The 19,971-nt window shown below is 47.1% G+C and overlaps 1 protein-coding gene across 1 annotated transcript in view; it reads left to right on the forward strand.

The window, feature by feature from the left end:
• The window catches only part of EXOC5 (exocyst complex component 5), a 34,471-nt gene extending 25,685 nt beyond the window's left edge, over positions 1–8,786 (forward strand). The window contains exons 13-18 of the mRNA XM_082217638.1: positions 1,327–1,435; positions 1,898–2,018; positions 4,756–4,842; positions 5,309–5,417; positions 7,379–7,594; positions 8,255–8,786. Coding sequence (XP_082073764.1) covers positions 1,327–1,435; positions 1,898–2,018; positions 4,756–4,842; positions 5,309–5,417; positions 7,379–7,594; positions 8,255–8,443 — 831 coding nt within the window. The 3' untranslated portion in view covers positions 8,444–8,786. The remainder of the gene's footprint in view (positions 1–1,326; positions 1,436–1,897; positions 2,019–4,755; positions 4,843–5,308; positions 5,418–7,378; positions 7,595–8,254) is intronic.
• Positions 8,787–19,971: the final 11,185 nt, after the last annotated feature.

Genomic DNA, 19,971 nt, shown 5'->3' on the forward strand with positions numbered 1-19,971 from the left:
CTTCGCAAGAAGAAAAATTCGTTAGACGGCAAAAATTGCGGAACGAATTAATTTCGTCTTGCGGGGCACCACTGTATATTCATTAATAAAGTTTTGCTGTTGGGACTAGAGTGAAATTGACGGGAGCTGCAAGACCATAGTTCCCCCTTCTGGATTCCCTTTTTGCAGTACGATAGTGTTTTTCCCGCCCCAACTTCCCTTGGTATAATAGATGTGCCTTCAGTCCGGATTGCCAGGCTCACTTCCGTGTTTGGTTGCTCTCCCCCATTTCACCCAGCTTCCAACAGCATTTTCAGAAGTTGTTGGGGGGAAAGGACGATAGCCCTGGAGTCTGGAGAGAGGGCAAGAAGGGCAAGAGGAGCAGCAGGAAGGGTTGCTTCGTGAAAGATGCAAGGAGCCGCGAGGGGCCCAGAAGGCGGATGGGCAGGAGTGGGGAACCATGGGCCCAGGGCAGAATGCAGCCTCCCAGGCCTCTCTATCCGGCCCAGGAAACTCTCCCCTCACCCAGAGTTCCTTCACACCTTCCCTCAGCGTTTTTACCTGTCTGGAGTGTGTCCTTGAACTCTGATCATACCTCCTGCTTGTCTGAAAGGGGAACAGAGAGAGACCTGTTCAAAAAACCTATTGCACTATACAAGGGCAACGTTTTCCATTCATTGCTCTGCCTGCTACCGGACCCACCCACAATTGGCATGTTGCTTACAAGGCAGTGGCCCTCAGTACCCCACCCCTTCATTTTCAGAACTTCCTTTTCAGGAAATAAAGGTAGGGGTCCTTAGTAAGGTTGGGTGATATATCGTCCAAAACAGGTTTGAAGTCCATATCATGATACCATAATTTTTGACCTGGCAGTATATGGCAAATCATGATATGTGTGTATGCTCTGCAAAAATCACAGTGTGGGAAAAGACATGGAGCCGGCCAATGCTTCTCTCGATTCCCGCAGCCGCTGTCTACTCTGCTGGCTCAGCTCTCCCTGCCTCCTGCAGGGGGCAGCAGATCACAAGAACAGGCGCCAGCAAAAATCACGATGTGGGAAAAACTGTGAAGTCAGCCTGTGCCTCTGCATAGCTCCATCCTTATTTCACACATAGTGATGCTTAGCTGGTGATATATCAGGATGTTGAAAACCAGATATCGTCCAGCCCTAGTCCTTAGGATCGCCAACAAAAACTTGTCACTTGCAAGTTGCTCTTCATAATTATGTGGTTTTGGTTGGTCTTTGCATGAATCCGTGCAAAGTGGTCTGTGTTTAAAATAGTTTACATATAATTTTTCACATCTCAGTGCCAGAAAGGTCCTAACAAGCTCTTTCCACTTTTAAAGCTTTCTGACCCTTCAGATCTGCCGAAAAACGCCTTCAGAATTTTCTCTTTGCTCGTGGAGTTCTTATGCATTGAGCACATTGATTACGCTCTGGAAATTGGGTTGGCTGGTAAGTGCAATACTGCCTTTATTCCCATTAAATATTGCACTGTAACGTAGCTAAAATATGTGACCCTTCTTTGAAACAATACATTTTTGTAAACTACTTAAAAGTTCATTTAGTTCGAGGCTGCAGTATTCTGATGTAACTTGCTCTAGCGCTTTAGGCTCCAAACAAAACAGCATCGTAAACAAAGAAACAAAATGTAATGTAAACACCATTCTTAAAATGGCTGATGTGTATATAATTTAGAAGCAACTCTGATGAAATAGATTGGAGTGGTCCCATTTTCAGCTTTTAAAGAAATGAAAATATCAAACACTTAACCTTCATACAGCTTAAAGTCAGTGTCCTTGTTATCTCTGGCGATTCTGCTAACTGGTTCTCAGGATTCCTGATGCTTGTTGGATGGATTGTTTCCTTAGACTCATTCAAAAGTTTTTACTGGTTTCATTATTTGCTTGCCTCTAGGAATTCCTTCTCCAGATGCCAAGACTGCAAATCTTTACTTCCTGGATGTCGTGAACCAGGCTAATACCATTTTTCACCTCTTTGACAAGCAGTTCAATGATCATCTGATGCCATTGGTTAGGTAGGTTACCTGTTGTGTCTTCAGGCCAAGAAGCCATGTAGAGTTTGCATTCTGACTCATAAATGTTCCTTCGTAGGGGCAAAAAGTGTTATGCTAGAATCATCTCCTGTCTGGGGGACACATAAAAGCTCCAGAATAAGCAGTCCACAAGCTCCAGCAGGGCAAAGATGCAGTAGGAGACAATAGTTTGGTTGCTCTTTCTGCAGCCTAGATTCTCCATTAATAATCTCCAGGCTGTTGCCATGTGATTATTATGCCCATTCACATGCAAGGCCTGATTTATCGCAGAGGCTGAAGTAGGAAGCATTGGAACTGGATTTGAAGGAAAGAAATAGAGGGTTCTGGGACTTCTGAAGGAGGACATGGAGGCAGACACTGTGGGATTTCTTGCACCCTGACCTACTGGAAGCCGCCATACTGACTTCTGAGAGATCACATATTTCCATGTAATCCTCTGGAGGTTTAAAAACCTTCTTTTGCATTTTTTCCAAATTAAGTTAGTTAACTTAGTTTGCAAGATTTTCAGTATTCTGTTGGCTACCGAAGCCCAAGAATGGCATTACATGAGTGATAAAAGGCATCAGTGGCTATTGGACATTATGGCTGTGGGCTAACTCTGAATGACAGTCACTGGGGAACAGCAATAGGAGAGGCCTGTGGCCCTCAGGTCTTCTGCTGGGCTTCCCATAGACACCTGGTTGGTCACTGCAAGAAAGAGGTGGGCTCCCTTTTATCTGATCCAGCTGGGCTCTTTGGATATTCTTCTGCGTATGTAATACTTTTCCATACTTGCCTCCACACTGCACCCCCAACAGTTGCATGGCCAGGTTCTCTCTCCCACGTAGCTTGTTCCACACATAACTGCGACTAGGAGGCCTCTTTCACGAGAGGCGAAAATGACAGGGTGGACGAACTGGGAAACCCTTGCAGATTCAAGTGCCCTGGGACCGAGGGTGCTTGTGTAGCCTTATTGGAGTTCACCGATTGGGTCTGCGTTGCTCCCGGACAGGAGGAAGGAAGTCAAATGACACCAAGGGTTGGTTCAGAGAAAGAGCTCTTTATTTCTGCTCTCCGGAACAGCAGAAAGGCACTTGCGTGGTCAGTCCACAGCAAGTCCAAATACAGTGGTACCCCGCAAGACGAACGCCTCGCAAGACGGAAAACCCGCTAGACGAAAGGGTTTTCCGTTTCGGAGGCGCTTCGCAAGACGAATTTCCCTATGGGCTTGCTTCACAAGACGACAGCCCATAGGGAAATCTCAGGGACAGCGGGGAAGCGCAGGGCGTCTTCCCCACTGTCCTCGGACCTCCTCCCGCCGCCGGGCATCGGAACGAAGCTCCGATGCCCGTGCGGGGGGGAACGCCTCCTCCCGCCGCCGGGCATCGGAACGAAGCTCCGATGCCGGGCGGCGGCGGGGGAACGCCTCCTCCCGCCGCGTGGCATCGGAACCAAGCTCCGATGCCGGGCGGCGGCGGGGGGAACGCCTCCTCCCGCCGCGCGGCATCGGAACCAAGCTCCGATGCCGGGCGGCGGCGGGTGAACGCATCCTCCCGCCGCGCGGCATCGGAACCAAGCTCCGATGCCGGGCGGCGGCGGGTGAACGCCTCCTCCCGCCGCGCGGCATCGGAACCAAGCTCCGATGCTGGGCGGCGGCGGGTGAACGCCTCCTCCCGCCGCGCGGCATCGGAACCAAGCTCCGATGCCGGGCGGCGGCGGGGGAACGCCTCCTCCCGCCGCGCGGCATCGGAACCAAGCTCCGATGCCGGGGGGGGGGACACCTTCTCCCGCCACCCGGCATCGGATGGCTTTCCTGAAGAGTTGGGGTGGGAGGAGGGTTTTCCTTCCCACCGCCAACATTCAGAATGCTGTTCTGAATGTTGGCGGTGGGGAGGAAAAACCCTCCTCCCACGCAAGCCCCGGGAACAGAGGGAAAGCGCTGCGCACCTTCCCCTCTGTTCCCGTACCTGTCCTGAAGGCTTGCGGTGGGGAGAAAAGCCCTTCTCCGCACCGCCAGCCTGGCAAGCGGTTTCCCTAGGAACGCATTAATTGATTTTCAATGCATTCCTATGGGAAACCGTGCTTCGCAAGACGAAAAACTCGCAAGAAGAAAAAACTTGCGGAACGAATTAATTTCGTCTTGCGAGGCACCACTGTAAATGAGAGATTACATGCAGTATATATATTCTCCAGGCACCCTCTTCCCCCTTCCCCAGGAATCCAGCCACGTCAGCTTGTACATGCAGGTGGACATCACAGATGTTCCTGCTCCAGCACTCTTCACTATAAAAGGGTATTCCTTCCTATACTTCTGACCATAAAAGGATATTCCTTCCTGTACTTCTGACCATAAAAGGATCTTCCTGTTCCTACTCTTATCTTGGAGCAAGAGGTCACCATCTCCAAGAACACCCTCTGGCGCTATTCCCAGACTAGGTCTGTGTGTCTTTTGTGGTCAGGATATAAGATAAGGCACAGACGTGTCTTCCCTGTTCTACTGGTACAGTCAAGGCCATACTTGCCATCACAAACTGATAAAGGAGAGGGCTCTGAGCACTTGTTTATACAGCTGGGTTTCGGCTCAAGAGCTCAAGTTAAGGAAAAATAGGGATTTTGGTGCAGTTTCAAACTGCCTGCACAGTCAGTTTTGGGTTTGGGAAACCCATTCCTTCACTTGGAGTCGATGTGTGTGTGGCAGAGAATGGTAGCTAACAACTTCCCCTCCCTCCTTTTATTACAGCTCTTCCCCCAAGCTCTCCGAATGTCTTCAGAAGAAAAAGGACGTCACAGAACAAATGGAGGTGAAGCTGGACATGGGCATTGACAGGCAAGTGAAGGCTCCATCACCTTTCTGGACCATCACTCAGTTTCCCCTTTTGCATCAACTGTTGGTGGTTTGGGACACTTCATTATTTCGGCAAATAATGAAAATTTAGGGGTGGGGAGAATTGTGGACCTGTGTCTAGCCATCCCTCCATCCCAGTGCCTAGTTCTGATTGCAAGTCCCTTGGAGGAAGGGACAGCCATGCTGCTGCTTTGTGAAGTGCAGAGTATCGAGATGGTGTTATATAAATAACGTGCGTGTTAATCTCCAATTTTAAGAGTGAAGTTTTAAATCGCCTCTGCTGCTCTTTAGCGGCCCACCATTTCTGGAAGCCCAGGGGAATAGGCCTGCGACGGCACACTTCACCGCAAGTTAGCAGTCGCTTTGAGAAGAGGATCGTGTTGGCTTGGGCTTTGCGGGGCTCAAAACGCTAACTTTAAAACAGCCACCTGGTATTTTAACTTTGAAGGACGCTGAATTGCATGATTGGGCAGATGAAGCACATCTTGGCGGCGGAACAAAGGAAGACTGATTTCAAACCAGAAGATGAGAACAATGTTCTGATTCAGTACACTAATGTGAGTAACTATATATAGATTAGTCAATGACAAGTGACACGGCAAGTAATTGGACTGCCGCTGGCGTTCTTCCCTGCTGACTCTGCTCAGCATATGCATTTTATCACACATGCGCCTCCCTTAATAGTCAAGTTTTCTTCACTCTTCTAGGAATTCTGATGCATTTCCATTGTGCGATTTCAGCCTGGGCGAGAACAATAGCGCTTCCTAAATGCTCAGCGTTTTTAGTCATTGGTGTCCTGTTGTGCTGTATAGAAATCATAAGAATGTGGAAGCATAGAGTGGGGTGAGGCTGGCAGATAGTTTAGCCCAGCCCCCTGCAATAAGGCTGTATCCTCTTATATACTAAGCTACGCTGTATTGATGACTGCAATTTAGCATTTATACCGCACCAGCAGCCAAACCCACCCTCCTACCCTGCGGAGTAGCTCCCAGCACCCCAGCTGAAGTGTGCCACGTTCAAAAAGCACAGAGTAAAAATGAATACATTCCTTACTGTGCACTTCAGGCTCCCAGATCTCCGTGGTTGCCACCAACAGAGCCACAGTGTATGAAGAAATCCAAATGTTGCACATGGAGCAAAATGCTCAAAATGAATGATGCCTAAATTACCAGGGAACTTATTTTAATAGCGCTGCACCTTTTGCGACCACATTTGAAGGCCTTACATAATACAGTGGTACCTCGTGTTACATACGCTTCCAGTTTACATACGTTTCAGGTTACGGACTCCACTAACTAAGAAATATTACCTCGGGTTAAGAACTTTGCTTCAGGATGAGAACAGAAATCGCGCAGCGGCGGCACAGCAGCAGCAGGAGGCCCCATTAGCTAAAGTGGTGCTTCAGGTTAAGAACAGTTTCAGGTTAAGAATGGACCTCTGGAACGAATTAAGTACTTAACCCGAGGTACCACTGTATAAGTACAGTATAACTCCAGAACCTTGACTGGCTTTAGTAGCAGCCTAAGTATTGGGATAATTGTAGCACATGGATTCAAGTTACGAGAGATTCTGACTAGACATCAGGACGAACTTTCTGACAGTAAGAGCTGTTCCACAGTGGAACAGTCTCCCTTGGAGGTTGTGGTCTCTCCTTCCTTGGAGGTTTCTAAGCAGAGGTTGGATGGCCGTCTGTCAGGGATGCTTCGGTTGATATTCCAGCATTGCAGGGGGTTGGACCAGATGACTCTTGGAGTCCCTTCCAGCACTACGATTCTGTTATTCTATTTATTTATCTGAAGTGTGAGTGCCTGAGAGAGAAAGAGATGGGTGCACATCAAGACCACTACTGCGGCTTACTTAATATTACCGTTTGAGTAACATCAGTGGAATTTACTTTCAGGTACTTCCACTGGGATATTTGAATGCTTTTTAAAATAAGAGGCATGAAATAGATGTAGTGAACCTTTTTGTTGCATCAGCATCTCTCTCTGCATGCAAACTTCTGGGTTACTCAGAACTATTTGTAAGACAGACTGGAAAAAATGATTAAATCACAAGTATAATTCTTGTACATTAGTCACTTCAAATAACGGCCACATCACCAATATTTTTTCACTTTTAACAAGTATAATATGGTGATAAGCAGGGACTACAAGCCAATTCTAGAAATTTTTCCTTATGAGTGAATCCCATTGAGTTAAATGGGGTTTACTCTCAAATAAGTGGGCACAAGAATACAACCTGTATTTTGCTGCAGTTCCTGGGAGTTTCACATCCCAGGAATGTCATCTAAAAGTATTGAACTCATTTTTTTCCAAGAGGGCAGCTGAGAAGTTTGCGAAAGAGTGAAGTGTCCATTCTTTATTCAGTTGAAAAATGTTGTATGAACACAATATGTGAGGGGTCACCTTTCCCCAGTCGTCAGTTCAGAAACCCAACACACACACACACAATTTCCACCCTGAGTGGCTGTCAAGCCTGACAGAGCCCTTTCCTTTTTCTCCTCCTAACTTTCCAGGCCTGTGCCAAAGTCTGCATCTATGTCAGAAAGCAAGTGGAAAAGATCAGGAATTCTATGGATGGCAAGAACGTAGACGGTGTTCTGACGGAGTTTGGAGTTCGCTTCCACCGACTCATCTATGAGCACCTGCAACAATATTCCTACAGCTGCATGGGTGGCATGTTGGCAATCTGCGATGTGGCTGAATACCGGAAATGTGCCAAAGAGTTCAAGGTATGTGGCCAGTAGGCATGCCCAATGCAATTTGAGATGCAGCACCTTTTCCTTGTATTTGACTGGGTGGCCTCATGTTAAAACGGGATTTACCGTAAAATGGGAATAGTCAAACTGTCAGCCTCAAAAGGTTTGTTGCGTTCATGAACAAAGGTGAGAAAAATATCTGTGCACTGGGTGCATTATGCAAATAATGTTTTGCTAATACAGTGGTAGCTCAGTTTTTGAATGTAATCCGTTCCGGAAGTCCGTTCGAGTTCTGAAACGTTCAAAAACTGAAAGCGGAAGCCTCAAAATGGAAGCCTCAATACCAGGCATAGGCAAACTCGGCCCTCCAGATGTTTGGAGACTACAACTCCCACCATCCCTGACCACTGATCCTGTTAGATAGGGATGATGGGAGTTGTAGTCCCAAAACATCTGGAGGGCTTAGTTTGCCTATGCCTGCTCAATACGGAAAACTCAAATCGGAAGCCGTGTTTCCTGTTTGACTGCTGAGATGCGTTCAAAAACCAAGGCATTTACTTCCGGGTTTTCGATGTCCGAGTTCCAAGACGTTCGATTACGGAGGCGTTTGAAAACTGAGGTACCGCTATAATCTCTAGGCCTGTGGTATATTTAAATTGATTGTGCTTTGCTTCCCCCCCCCCATTGCTACAGATTGCACTGGTACTGCAGCTGTTTGACACGCTCCACTCCCTTTGCAACCTCCTTGTTGTCGCTCCGGATAACTTGAAGCAGGTCTGCTCAGGAGAGCAGCTTGCTATTCTGGACAAGAACACGCTCCATTCCTTTGTACAGCTCCGCCTTGACTACAGATCCGCTCGCCTCGGCCGCCACTTCAGCTGAGAGCACGGAAGAAGCAAAACCCAAGTGTTTGCTGGGACTTGGCCTCCTAGAGAGCATAGTGGCGGCTTTTTCTGAGGGTGGGGTGGGGGCCGGATTGGGGAGGGGGCTAGAGAGAGAGAGAGAAAGAGCTCTTGGTAGAAAAATGTCCAGGTGTACCTTAAACTGGTCCTTTCCATTTGTCCTCTTTTCTTCTTCCGTGTAAAATAAACAGCCTCCAGAAATTTAGATTCTGCAAAAGCACTTCCTATTGCCTGTTCATCGGAACGCCACGTGGCCAGTCTTTCTGACTTGCTGTCTTCTGAATGAATTAAATAAATAAAAGCAAATAAATACATTTTCAGCACTGGTTCAAAAAGAATGACTTGTGTTTCAGAACATCCAAAGTGGATTCCTTTGCCCGTGCTGCAACCTGACACCTTACGGTTACCCAGTGGAGAGAAGGGAACAGAGGCTTTTTGTAGATGGGCGTTCCTTAAAACCGCTTTGTGCTCTCTCAAAATGACAACCGCCACAGATGTAAAGTTTTGCTTGAGGAAACTTGGGAAAGCATCAGGAATCGTCTGCCCCTGATGTTCCTGAGGCAGAGCTCTCATTCTATGGCTGGCATCTCTGTTCAGCTGAGCAAGTCTCCTTGCTCTTCCTTTCTCTTTTCCCTTTCCTTTCTCGCCATGCCTTTCCTTGCTCCCAGTTGCCACCAGCGGCCCCCGTCTCGCTGCCTCCTTTTCCTTCCGCTGATAGGCTTGTGCACATCTCTGCAGCATGATCCTGATGAAACATAGTGATGAGGCTTAGTGTACCTGTGGGACAGGTGACAGCTTGCAGGGTTGCCCCACTCCCTTTCCCCCCTGGAAGAGTGTGGGAATGTTAAAGACAGTAGGAAAGGATATATTGGATAAGTATTATCCGTCCTTCACTCACACTAGTAAGTGATGTAGCAGGGCAGATTCCCTGCAATATAGCTGGAAACTGGTTTGCAGATTCGTTTGAATCTCTTAGTTAAGATTATTTCCTGGTGTCCCCTTTAATCCCCCTCAAAAGAATAAAGACACAAGAGTCCTTCTGAGTAAAGTAACAAAAAGTTTACTCACATTTCAGTGCACGGTTTGATCCCTGAAATGCAGGCTTTGCTTAATAATTACATAATGAAGTCTGAGTTTGTCTCATATGGAGGCTGAACTCATGTGTTGCTGGCTGAGAGCCAGCAGACAGCAAGACTATATTAAGATAACGAAATGGCTGCAGGAGAGCAGCATGGCAGCAAAATATCAGCAACCCACTCTAGGGAAATCAGGAGTGTTGCATTTGACTGTATCAATGAATTGCATCCCACAAAGAGTTCCTGAAGCTTTGACAGCGGCTTGATGCACTGAAGTTCAGCAGCGGAACCTTTTCCCTTCTTTGCAGATGCCATGATGGGGAAAGCTTTGCACAGACGACTTGTGCATGTTACGTGGGTGTTAAAAGAATCGTGACACACACACGTTAGCAGCGTGTATAGATGGAGAGCGGTGCTGAACCCTCCAGTAACTGACTTAAATCTGTGTAGTATCCTCACAGTTTTCACAATGCTCCTAAGGGAATACAACTGACTACACTTTGACTTAGTTCTTTCTGGTGAGATCTAAAAGCCCCATGAAACTGTTAGCAGGGCCTCTTTTCCCCATTCATAAGACCATGTTCAGAACGTAGCAAGACAACATGCAGTCTTCATTTTATTAACTCTAGAGTCATGTATACACAAACTGTGAGCCAAATCCAATGTGCTTAATACAACCCATACATTCTCAGGCAATGTTTTAACTCCTTCCCTTCCTCAGAAGTGGCATGGAACTTTTCTGTTTCTGCTTTAAACAGAAAATACCTGTCGGAAATACTTTAGGGAAGTTTCCTAATTTTTTTGGGTACATGTGCATCTTTATAAAGAGTTGCCAGCAAGGCAGATTTAGTATGCCATGAAGCATCTCTCAGTCACCTCTCGCTCCCTCTGGTTTAGAAGTGGATCCCTTCTCCTTTCTGTAGGGCAAACAAGATGATGGGGGGGGGAGCAGCTGGGGCTGGGCATACCTGTGATTTTCATGCCTTGAGGCTGGGTAAAATACAAATAAAACATTTTGAGTCACAGCATATGCACGTGAGGGCAGTTTGTCATGGCAAAGACGCACACCGGTCGTACTATTGGGACCAAACCATCCCTCTTGGCTCGCCCCCAAGGAGATGACTGGCCTGTGGTTTTTAGTGCATCTTACAAAAGGTCTTTTCTCTCAGGCCGGCACTTAACACTTCAAGCCACAAGGATCTTCCTGCAAACCTTTTTGAAGGTCTCCAGGCCCAATAAGTACTGCCTGATTTATAGCGCTGTAGTTTTTTATGGGTTTTTTTTTGGGGGGATGAATACATACAAGCTCAGTATTATTGTGATACAGGAGCGAGGGAGAGCATGCCAAGCTTTCCCAAAGCATTCTGGGAAAACGCCTGCTTTGTTCCCTTGCATCGCTCTCTTCGCTGGCCATGGCAGAGGCACAAAGCGTTCGGTGGACACCGGAGAAGGAAGGCGCTGGCTGTACAGCTGCCATTTTTGCGAGCTGTGATGTGGATTCCAAACATACCTCTCTGATACCTCTGAATCTTAAGTGCCAGCATTGCTGGTGTGTTGTTGTTTTTTAAAAAAAAACAGTGGTTCTGCTCACCAGTATTACAAATCATTCTGCAAAAAAAGGGGGATTTAGTCCATTTGTGAAAGATTTCAGAATGGCAAGCAAGAAGCGTTTGGCATCATCGTATGTCTGCAAATCACATCAGAAGAGTACTTCAAAACTTCCTATGGTTGCACACACACACACACACACACACACTTTTAAAATAAAGTTCTAATGCTGTTACAGATGTCCCTTTACTCGGCTTGGCCATGAACATCAATACTAACGGAGGAAGTTGTGGATGGTTCCTTTAAACTCAGTCACACAACCATCGCTGCACCAGCCTTCTCCATTGTGGGGTTCTGTTCACATGTTTTTGTTCAATATCCCCACCTGCAATCATTCCTGCCTGCAGAAAGCCGATGATTTCCAGGTTGAAAATTGAGAGAAGCCAGAACTTGCTGCCACCAGAACTTACTCTTCAAAGCCGTTTGCTGCAGTACCATTTTGGGATGTTATTGTGAGCAACGCTGAAACTTGGAGGTGCATCACGTCAGGTCCTGCAAAGATGTTGTGGGTTCCTTTCCCCTCTGCACTGCCTCCTTTTGAACCAGTTTACTCCAATCTAACCCCCTCCAGGTATCTTTGGCTTCAGCTCCCCTCTGCTGGAGCCAACACAGCTGCGCCAGCTTGGACTGATGGGAACTGTAGTCCATCAATGTCTGGAGGGCATCAGATGAGGAAAGGCTAAAGGTAAAGGGACCCCTGACCATTAGGTCCAGTCGTGGCCGACTCTGGGGTTGCAGTGCTCATCTCACTTTACTGGCCAAGGGAGCCGGCGTATAGCTTCCGGGTCATGTGACCAGCATGACCAAGCCGCTTCTGGTGAACCAGAGCAGCGCACGGAAATGCTGTTTATCTTCCCGCCGGAGCGGTACCTATTTATCTACTTGCAATTTGACGTGCTTTCGAACTGCTAGGTTGGCAGGAGCAGGGACCGAGCAACGGGAGCTCACCCCATCGCAGGGATTTAAACCTCCAACCTTCTGATCCACAAGCCCTAGGCTCTGTGGTTTAACCCACAGCGCCACCTGCGTCCCTTCCACCAAATCGGACCAATAAGCTGTTGAACTCAATTGCCTACTCTGACTGGCAACAGCTCATCAGGGTTTCAGACTGGGAGCCTTCCCTGGTCCTACCGGCAAATGCTGAGGACTGAGACAGCGGCTTTCTGTATGTAAAGCCGATGCTCTGTTCCTGAGCAATGAGAGAAAGTGCTTCTTGCCTGCAGAATGTCCAAGTCCAAACTAGCTTGCAAATCCAGCAACTTTGGCAGGGCTAAAGAGACTTCTCATTTAAATTTTGGAGAACCACTATGAATCAGTGCATCCAGCACTGGGTTAGATGGAGCAATTATTACTATAACTATTACAGCCGTACCTCTACTTACGGAGGTGATCTGTTCCAGGGTGCCGTTCGCAGCCCGGAAAGTCCGTAAGGAGAGCGCCGCTTCTGCGCGTGACGTGATAGAGCACTCCTGCGCATGCGTGAAGCCCACAGATCGCTCCTGCGCATGCGCGAAGCGGCAAACCCGAAAGTAAACACTTTCGTTTGCCTCGTTCATAACCTGAAAAAACGCAATGTGAAGCAAACACAGCTCGAGGTTATGACTGTACTGTTACTATTACCATCTCAGAATAAAATCAAGTTATAAAACCACAAACTACCTAATACAAATAAAAACGACAACCCAATTACCCCCCCCCAAACAAAACCCCACATTTTAAAAGGGCATAGAATGTAAATAGGATCAGCCAAAGGCCTGGTTTGAAAAAACACATTTTTGCCTGGTGCCTAAAGGCGTATGCTGCAAGGACTGCAAGAAGATCAAACCTCTCCATTCTTAAGGAAATCAGCCCTGAGTGCTCACTGGAAGGACAGATCCTGAAGCTGAGGCTCCAATACTTTGGCCACCTCATGAGAAGAGAAGACTCCCTGGAAAAGACCCTGATGTTGGGAAGGATTAAGGGCACAAGGAGAAGGGGACAGCAGAGGACGAGATGGTGGGACAGTGTTCTCGAAGCTACCAGCATGAGTTTGACCAAACTGCGGGAGGCAGTGGAAGACAGGAGTGCCTGGCGTGCTCTGGTCCAGGGGGTCACGAAGAGGCGGACACGACTGAACAACTAAACAAAGGTGTATAGTGAAGGCGCCAGATGAACTTCACTGGGGAGAGCATTCCACAGACAGGGAGCCACTGCAGAGAAGGCCCCACTCTTGTGTTGCCACCCTCCTGACCTCTTGAGGAGGAGGCACATGAAGAAGGGCTTCAGAAGATGATCTAAATGCTCCAGGTAGGTTCATATGGAAAGAAGTTGTCCTTGAGGTGTTGCGGTCCTGAGCCATTTAATGCTTTATAGGTCAAAACCAGCACTTTGAATTGGGCCGGAAACTAACTGGTAGTCAGTGCCGTCGGACCAGGTTCGGTGTAATGTGCTCAAACCATCTTTCTCCAGTGAGCAACCCGGGCACTGAATTCTGCACCAGCTGAAGTTTCCGAACCATCTTCAGAGGCAACTGTCTGATTTGGTGTGATACGTTGCACTCTGGAAAGAACAAATGGTTGGAATCCGTCTGTCTCAGGAAACAATGGAGAAGTACGTGTTTGGGGGTGAAGTCAAACGGCTGGAAGGTTGCAGCGCCTGCTGTGGCTGTAGAGACTGATACCGGAGAGACATGTTTTGTTGCAGCTGGGGAAGATGGAGGCGTCTGGTTGTGGTGTGCAGATACACCATGGCGTTTCTTCCCTCTGCGCTCCTCCCAGCGGTCATTCCTCCTCTGCTCACTGCTATGGGTGCACGACCTGGCGGTCTGTCTCCAGGTACTGCGGTCATCTGCAAGGGATTCCTACACAGCAGGGTTCATGTTGCCAGCCTTCATGTCCCATTTGCAGACATCTTTGTAGCTCAGCATTGCTCTGGGGAGAGGCCTGGTGCCTCCGTAGAGCACATTCTTGGAGATCCTTCCATCTTCCACTCTGCGGCCATGACCAAGCCAGTGTAGATGTCATTGAAGGGACACGGATGGCGCTGTGGTCTAAACCACTGAGCCTCTTGGGCTTGCCAATCAGAAGGTCGGCAGTTCGAATCCCCGCGACGGAGTGAGCTCCCGTTGCTCTGTCCCAGCTCCTGCCAACCTAGCACTTCGAAAGCACGCTGGCACAAGTAGATAAATAGGTATCACTGCAGTGGGAAAGTAAATGGCATTTCCGTGTGCTCTGGCTTCTGTCACGGTGTCCTGTTGTGCCAGAAGCAGTTTAGTCCTGCTGGCCACATGACCCAGAAATCTGTCTGCGGACAAACACCGGCTCCCTTGGCCTGAAAGTGAGATGAGCGCCGCAACCCCATATTCGCCTTTGACTGGACTTAACTGTCCAGGGGTCCTTTACCTTTTTACCTTTTACCTAGATGTCACTGAGGAGTGAGAAAATGCTGGGAAGGTGCACTTGGAAGAGCACATCTTTGCTTGAAACTCTGGAAAGAACAAGCTGGCCAATAATCCTACAAAGCAAACTTTGGCTAATGTCAAGGTGGGAGTGCCAGAGTTGAGATTCTCAGAACCAAGATGACCAAACTGGGCACCTTTGGCTATTCCTTGTTGTTGTTGTTGTTTAGTCGTTTAGTCATGTCCGACTCTTCGTGACCCCCTGGACCAGAGCACGCCAGGCACCCCTGTCTTCCACTGCCTCCCGCAGTTTGGTCAAACTGATGCTGGTAGCTTCAAGAACACTGTCCAACCATCTCGTCCTCTGTCGTCCCCTTCTCCTTGTGCCCTCCATCTTTCCCAACATCAGGGTCTTTTCCAGGGAGTCTTCTCTTCTCATGAGATGGCCAAAGTATTGGAGTCTCAGCTTCAGGATCTGCCCTTGCAGTGAGCACTTAGGACTGATTTCATTCAGAATGGAAAGGTTTGATCTTCTTGCAGTCCTTGGGACTCTCAAGAGTCTCATCCAGCACCAGAATTCATAGCCTTCCTTAACCTGCTGCCTCCGCAGTCAGAGGTGGTCATGCTTTTGAATCCCAGGTGCTGGAGGCCACAGGAGGGAAGATGGCGCTCTCATGCTCAAGTCCTGCTTGTCGGTTTCCCACAGGCATGTGGGCAGCCACTGCAAGAACAGGCTGCCGGACGAAACGGGCCATTAATCCAGAAGGCCCTTCTTATGCGCTTATGCGTTTTCATGTACAGTCTATATTTTCCCACCAGTGGGGCCCAAGAGAGCTCGCTGGTGGAATATCCCCTCCCCACTCAAGCAAAACACAAAAGTAATTTGAAGAACAAAATTTGCACTGGGGAGGGGGGGAATTTAAACTCGCTGTGCGTTTCAAAGTATTATAGCTATTACGGCGTGCAATTTGGGAAAATATTTTCCAGTCGCACCTCAATATAATTTTAAGCACTATCCACAACTAAATTTCAAAAATGCCTTTTTTATTTCCAGGTAATGAGTTAAAAGTGCTGCCTTTCCATGGCTCCCTCTTCTAACGTTGGCATTTAATGAGCGGCAATCAAGCGAGGTCTTGAGAGGGGGGCGGGTGTAATTATACGCCCTCCAATTGGTTAAAATAGGAAATTGCCAATAGGGCAGAAAATAACAGATGTGTTTTCCCCCTCCCCACCCAATTTACAAGTCCTATAATTTTTTAACACAACTTGGCGTTTTGTATTCCGTTTTGCTTTCCAGCCGAAGGGGTGACGATAATGAAAGGGGGGAAGGCAGAGTAGTTACAACTCCATCCGCGCAACTTGGGAGGGGGGAAAGAAGAAGAAGAAGTATGCATATTGTGAAAAGGGAACCTGGAGGAGGATTGCAGAAAAGAAAGATATTTAAATGCTTAGAAACAAGCTGATGGGGAGTCATAAATGGTGAAGGCAGCCGTAACATTTTAAGAGCAGCGGAAACACTTGGGAAGCTCTTTTGAAGCCCTGAAAACACAAACATACAAATTTCCACAGTCCTGGGGTGAGCTCAGAATCTGGAGGGGGGCGGGGAGCACACAAATTGCTTTGCGAGTTTCAGCATTGCTCAAGCTTCAACCAACATAAGAAGCCGCCTCATCCCATAATGTAAGAATATAAAAAGAGCATTCTCTCCAACGTTTCTCCAATGAAAATACGGACACCCTATTCTATTATTATTATTATTATTATTATTATTATTATTATTATTATTATTATTATTATTCTATTTATACCCCACCCATCTGCCTGGGTTCTTCCACCCACTCTGGGTGGCCTCCAACATATGTAAAAACATAATAAAACATTAAACATTTAAAATTTTCATTTCACTTTTAATTTGTATTCCGCCTTTCTATATTACTATACCAAGGCGGTTTTTAAGCCAAAGAAACAACGAAATAGACAGCAAAGATCACACACCTAAATAACAATCTGATCCAGTACAGAAAAAGTCACAATAACTTTAACAATAAAGCAATATTCAACAATCCATTAGAATATAATACAGTGGTACCTCTGGATGCGAACGGGATCCATTCCGGAGCCCCGTTTGCATCCAGGGCAGAACGCAACCTGATTCATCGCTTCTCCGCATGCGCGTGAAGTCATTTTGAGCATCTGCGCATGTGCAAGTGGTGAAACCCGGAAGTAACCTGAAAATGCTCAAGCTGAAGCAACTTCAACCCAAGGGAAGGTATGACTGTACTAAACAGTAAACGGCCTCGGCCCAAGATACCTGAAGGAGCATTTCCACCCCCATCGTCCAGCCCCCTGAGGTCCAGCTCCGAGGGCCTTCTGGCGGTTCCCTCACTGCGAAAAGTGAAGTTACAGGGAACCAGGCAGAGGGCCTTCTCGGTGGTGGCACCCGCCCTGTGGAACGCCCTCCCATCAGATGTCAAGGGGATAAACAACTATCTGACTTTTAGAAGACATCTGAAGGCAGCCCTGTTTAGGGAAGTTTTTAATATTTGATGTTTTCTTATATTTTTAATACTTGGTTGTAAGCTGCTGTTGTAATTATTATTGTTCTTATTCTTATTCCCTTAAGTTATGGGTAGGCAAACTAAGGCCTGGGGGCCGGATCCGGCCCAATCGCCTTCTCAATCCAGCCTGCAGATGGTCCAGGAATCAGCATGTTTTTACATGAGTAGAATGTGTCCTTTTATTTAAAATGCATCTTTGGGTTATTTGTAGGGCATAGGAATTCGTTCATTTTTTTTCCTTCCCAAAATATAGTCCGGCCCCCCACAAGGTCTGAAGGACAGTGGACCGGCCCCCGGCTGAAAAAGTTTGCTGTCCCCTGCCTTAAGTCATTCATTCACCCTCCACTTGTCAGACCATTTCCCTCTCACTTTCCAAACTGCAAAAGGTCTGTTTTTTAAAAAAAAAAGTAAAGAGAGGCAGAGCACTTTAATCCATTCTAAATGTGCAGACCTAACATTCTGGCATGTAAGCAGACTTTTCTGCACAAGTATTGCTGGACTTTGAACCCTGGTCATCATTCACAAGGCCCCTGTTGAGTATTTTGAGAGAAGCCATCACATTTGTCTGTCCATATGAAAGGTGACAATTTTTTTCCATTTTGTGTGTGGTGGTAACATTCATTTGACTGTAAACAATTCATTAAAATAACTAGCTAAGTCTCAGACAAGTGGGTTTTTTGAAGGTTGCTCAATCTCCTTACTTATCTATCCAAAGTCAATTTGAGTGTGAATATGGTGCATTGTCCCGATGATGGCAAACAGCGTCTCCAAAGAGACGTTTATTCCGCCGGCATGGATTCCAACTAGACAGCAATGATGCATTACAAATATATAATTATTTGCACTAATATTTGAGCAGGTGGAATGGATTAGTAGACAGTCAACAGTACAGTGCTGATAACATGTATTTTTCTATATTAATATGTACTGTGCAACATGTATTAAAATTGTCAATAATTCATTTCCACAGCGTTAGCAGTATTTATATTGCTGTGTTCTGCCGAGGGGGGGGCAGGGAGGGGAGGGGACAGAAACAAAGCAAATTGGGGGGGGGGCGGAATGCATGACGAAGACAAACTTTTCAAAAACATTTAATGAGTGGAAGTTTTCCTACAGGGAGGGAGGGCAGGGAGGAAAGAAGCAGATGATGCTCATCTTCCGTTTGGGTTGAAACAACAGTTTCCTAAACCACGGGCATAGGAATTTGTGGGGCATAGGAATTTGTTCATATTTTCTTCAAAATATAGTCTGGCCCCCCACAAGGTCTGAGGGACAGTGGACCAGCCCCCTGCTGAAAATGTTTGCTGACCCCTGAATAAAAGCACTCTTTTAACTACAGTGGTACCTCTGGTTATGAATGCTTCAGGTTACGACAGGCATCCCCAAACTCGGCCCTCCAGCTGTTTTGGGACTACAGTTCCCATCATCCCTGACCATTCGTCCTGTCAGCTAGGGATGATGAGAGTTGTAGTCCCAAAACAGCTGGAGGGCCAAGTTTGGGGATGCCTGGGTTATGAGCTCCGCTAACTCGGAAGTAGCTGCAAAATAGTTTGCCCCAGGATGCGAATGGAAAGCGTGCGCCTCTGGCGGCCCCATTGGCGAAAGAACGCCTCACAATAAGAATGGTTTCAGCTTAAGAACGGACCTCCAGAACGAATTAAGTTCATAACCAGAGGTAGCACTGTAATGCTAGTACAGTGGTATCTCGGGTTAAGAACTTAATTCGTTCTGGAGGTCTGTTCTTAACCTAAAACTGTTCTTAACCAGAGGTACCACTTTAGTTAATGGGGCCTCCTGCTGCCACCCCGCGATTTCTGTTCTCATCCTGAAGCAAAGTTCTTAAGCCGAGATACTATTTCTGGGTTAGCGGAGTCTGTAACCTGAAGTGTCTGTAACCTGAAGCGTATGTAACCTGAGGTACCACTGTATACGTGAAGGAGCATCTCCACCCCCATCATTCAGCCCGGAAACTGAGGTCCCGCGCCAAGGGCTTTCTGGCGGTTCCCTCACCGTGAGAAGTGAAGATACAGGGAACCAGACATTCTCGGTAGTGGCTCCCAAGCTGTGGAACCCCCTCCCATCAGATGTCAAAGAAATAAACAACTATCTGACGTTTAGAAGATATCTGAAGGCAGCCCTGTTTAGGGACATTTTTAATGACTGATGTTTTAATGCATTTTTAATCTTTTGTTGGAAGCCACCCAGAGTTTCCCCAGCCAGCTGGGTGGGGTAATATTATAATAATAATAATAATAATAATAATAATAATAATAATAATAATAATAATAATAATAATTTATTATTCTATTGTCTGAAAGAGAAGAGGAGGACCAGCCCTACCATTTGGCAAGGGGAAGCAACTGCCTCGGGCGGCACATGCTGCGGGAAGTGGCGTCTCCCTAAACCAGGTACAGTGGTACCTCGGGTTAAGAACTTAATTCGTTCTGGAGGTCTGTTCTTAACCTGAAACTGTTCTTAACCTGCGGTACCACTTTAGCTAATGGGGCTTCTCACTGCCGCCACGCCGCTGGCTCGCAATTTCTGTTCTCACCCTGAGGTGATATTCTTAACCCGAGGTACTACTTTCGAGTTAGCAGAGTCTGAAACCTGAAGTGTTTGTAACCTGAGGCACCACTGTATGGGGAATCTTCAGCCTTCCAGATGTTACTGAACTACAGCAGCCATGAATGAAGGGAATTATATAGAGGCTCCCCACGTCGGCCATGCACTGATCGTATTTATTAAGTAGAAATTTGGGGTCTCTTTCTCCTATTTTCTCCTTTCCCCCTCCTTGTCTTTTTCTTTTTCACCTTCCTTTTTCCGGTGAGCCTGTCTTTTCTCCTAGTTAGTTCCTTGGCTGGGAGCTATTATCATCCATAGTGAGAAAGGG

This window comes from Podarcis vaucheri, assembly GCF_965113315.1.
Source record: "Podarcis vaucheri genome assembly, chromosome: 1".
NCBI classification, from domain to species: domain Eukaryota; kingdom Metazoa; phylum Chordata; class Lepidosauria; order Squamata; family Lacertidae; genus Podarcis; species Podarcis vaucheri.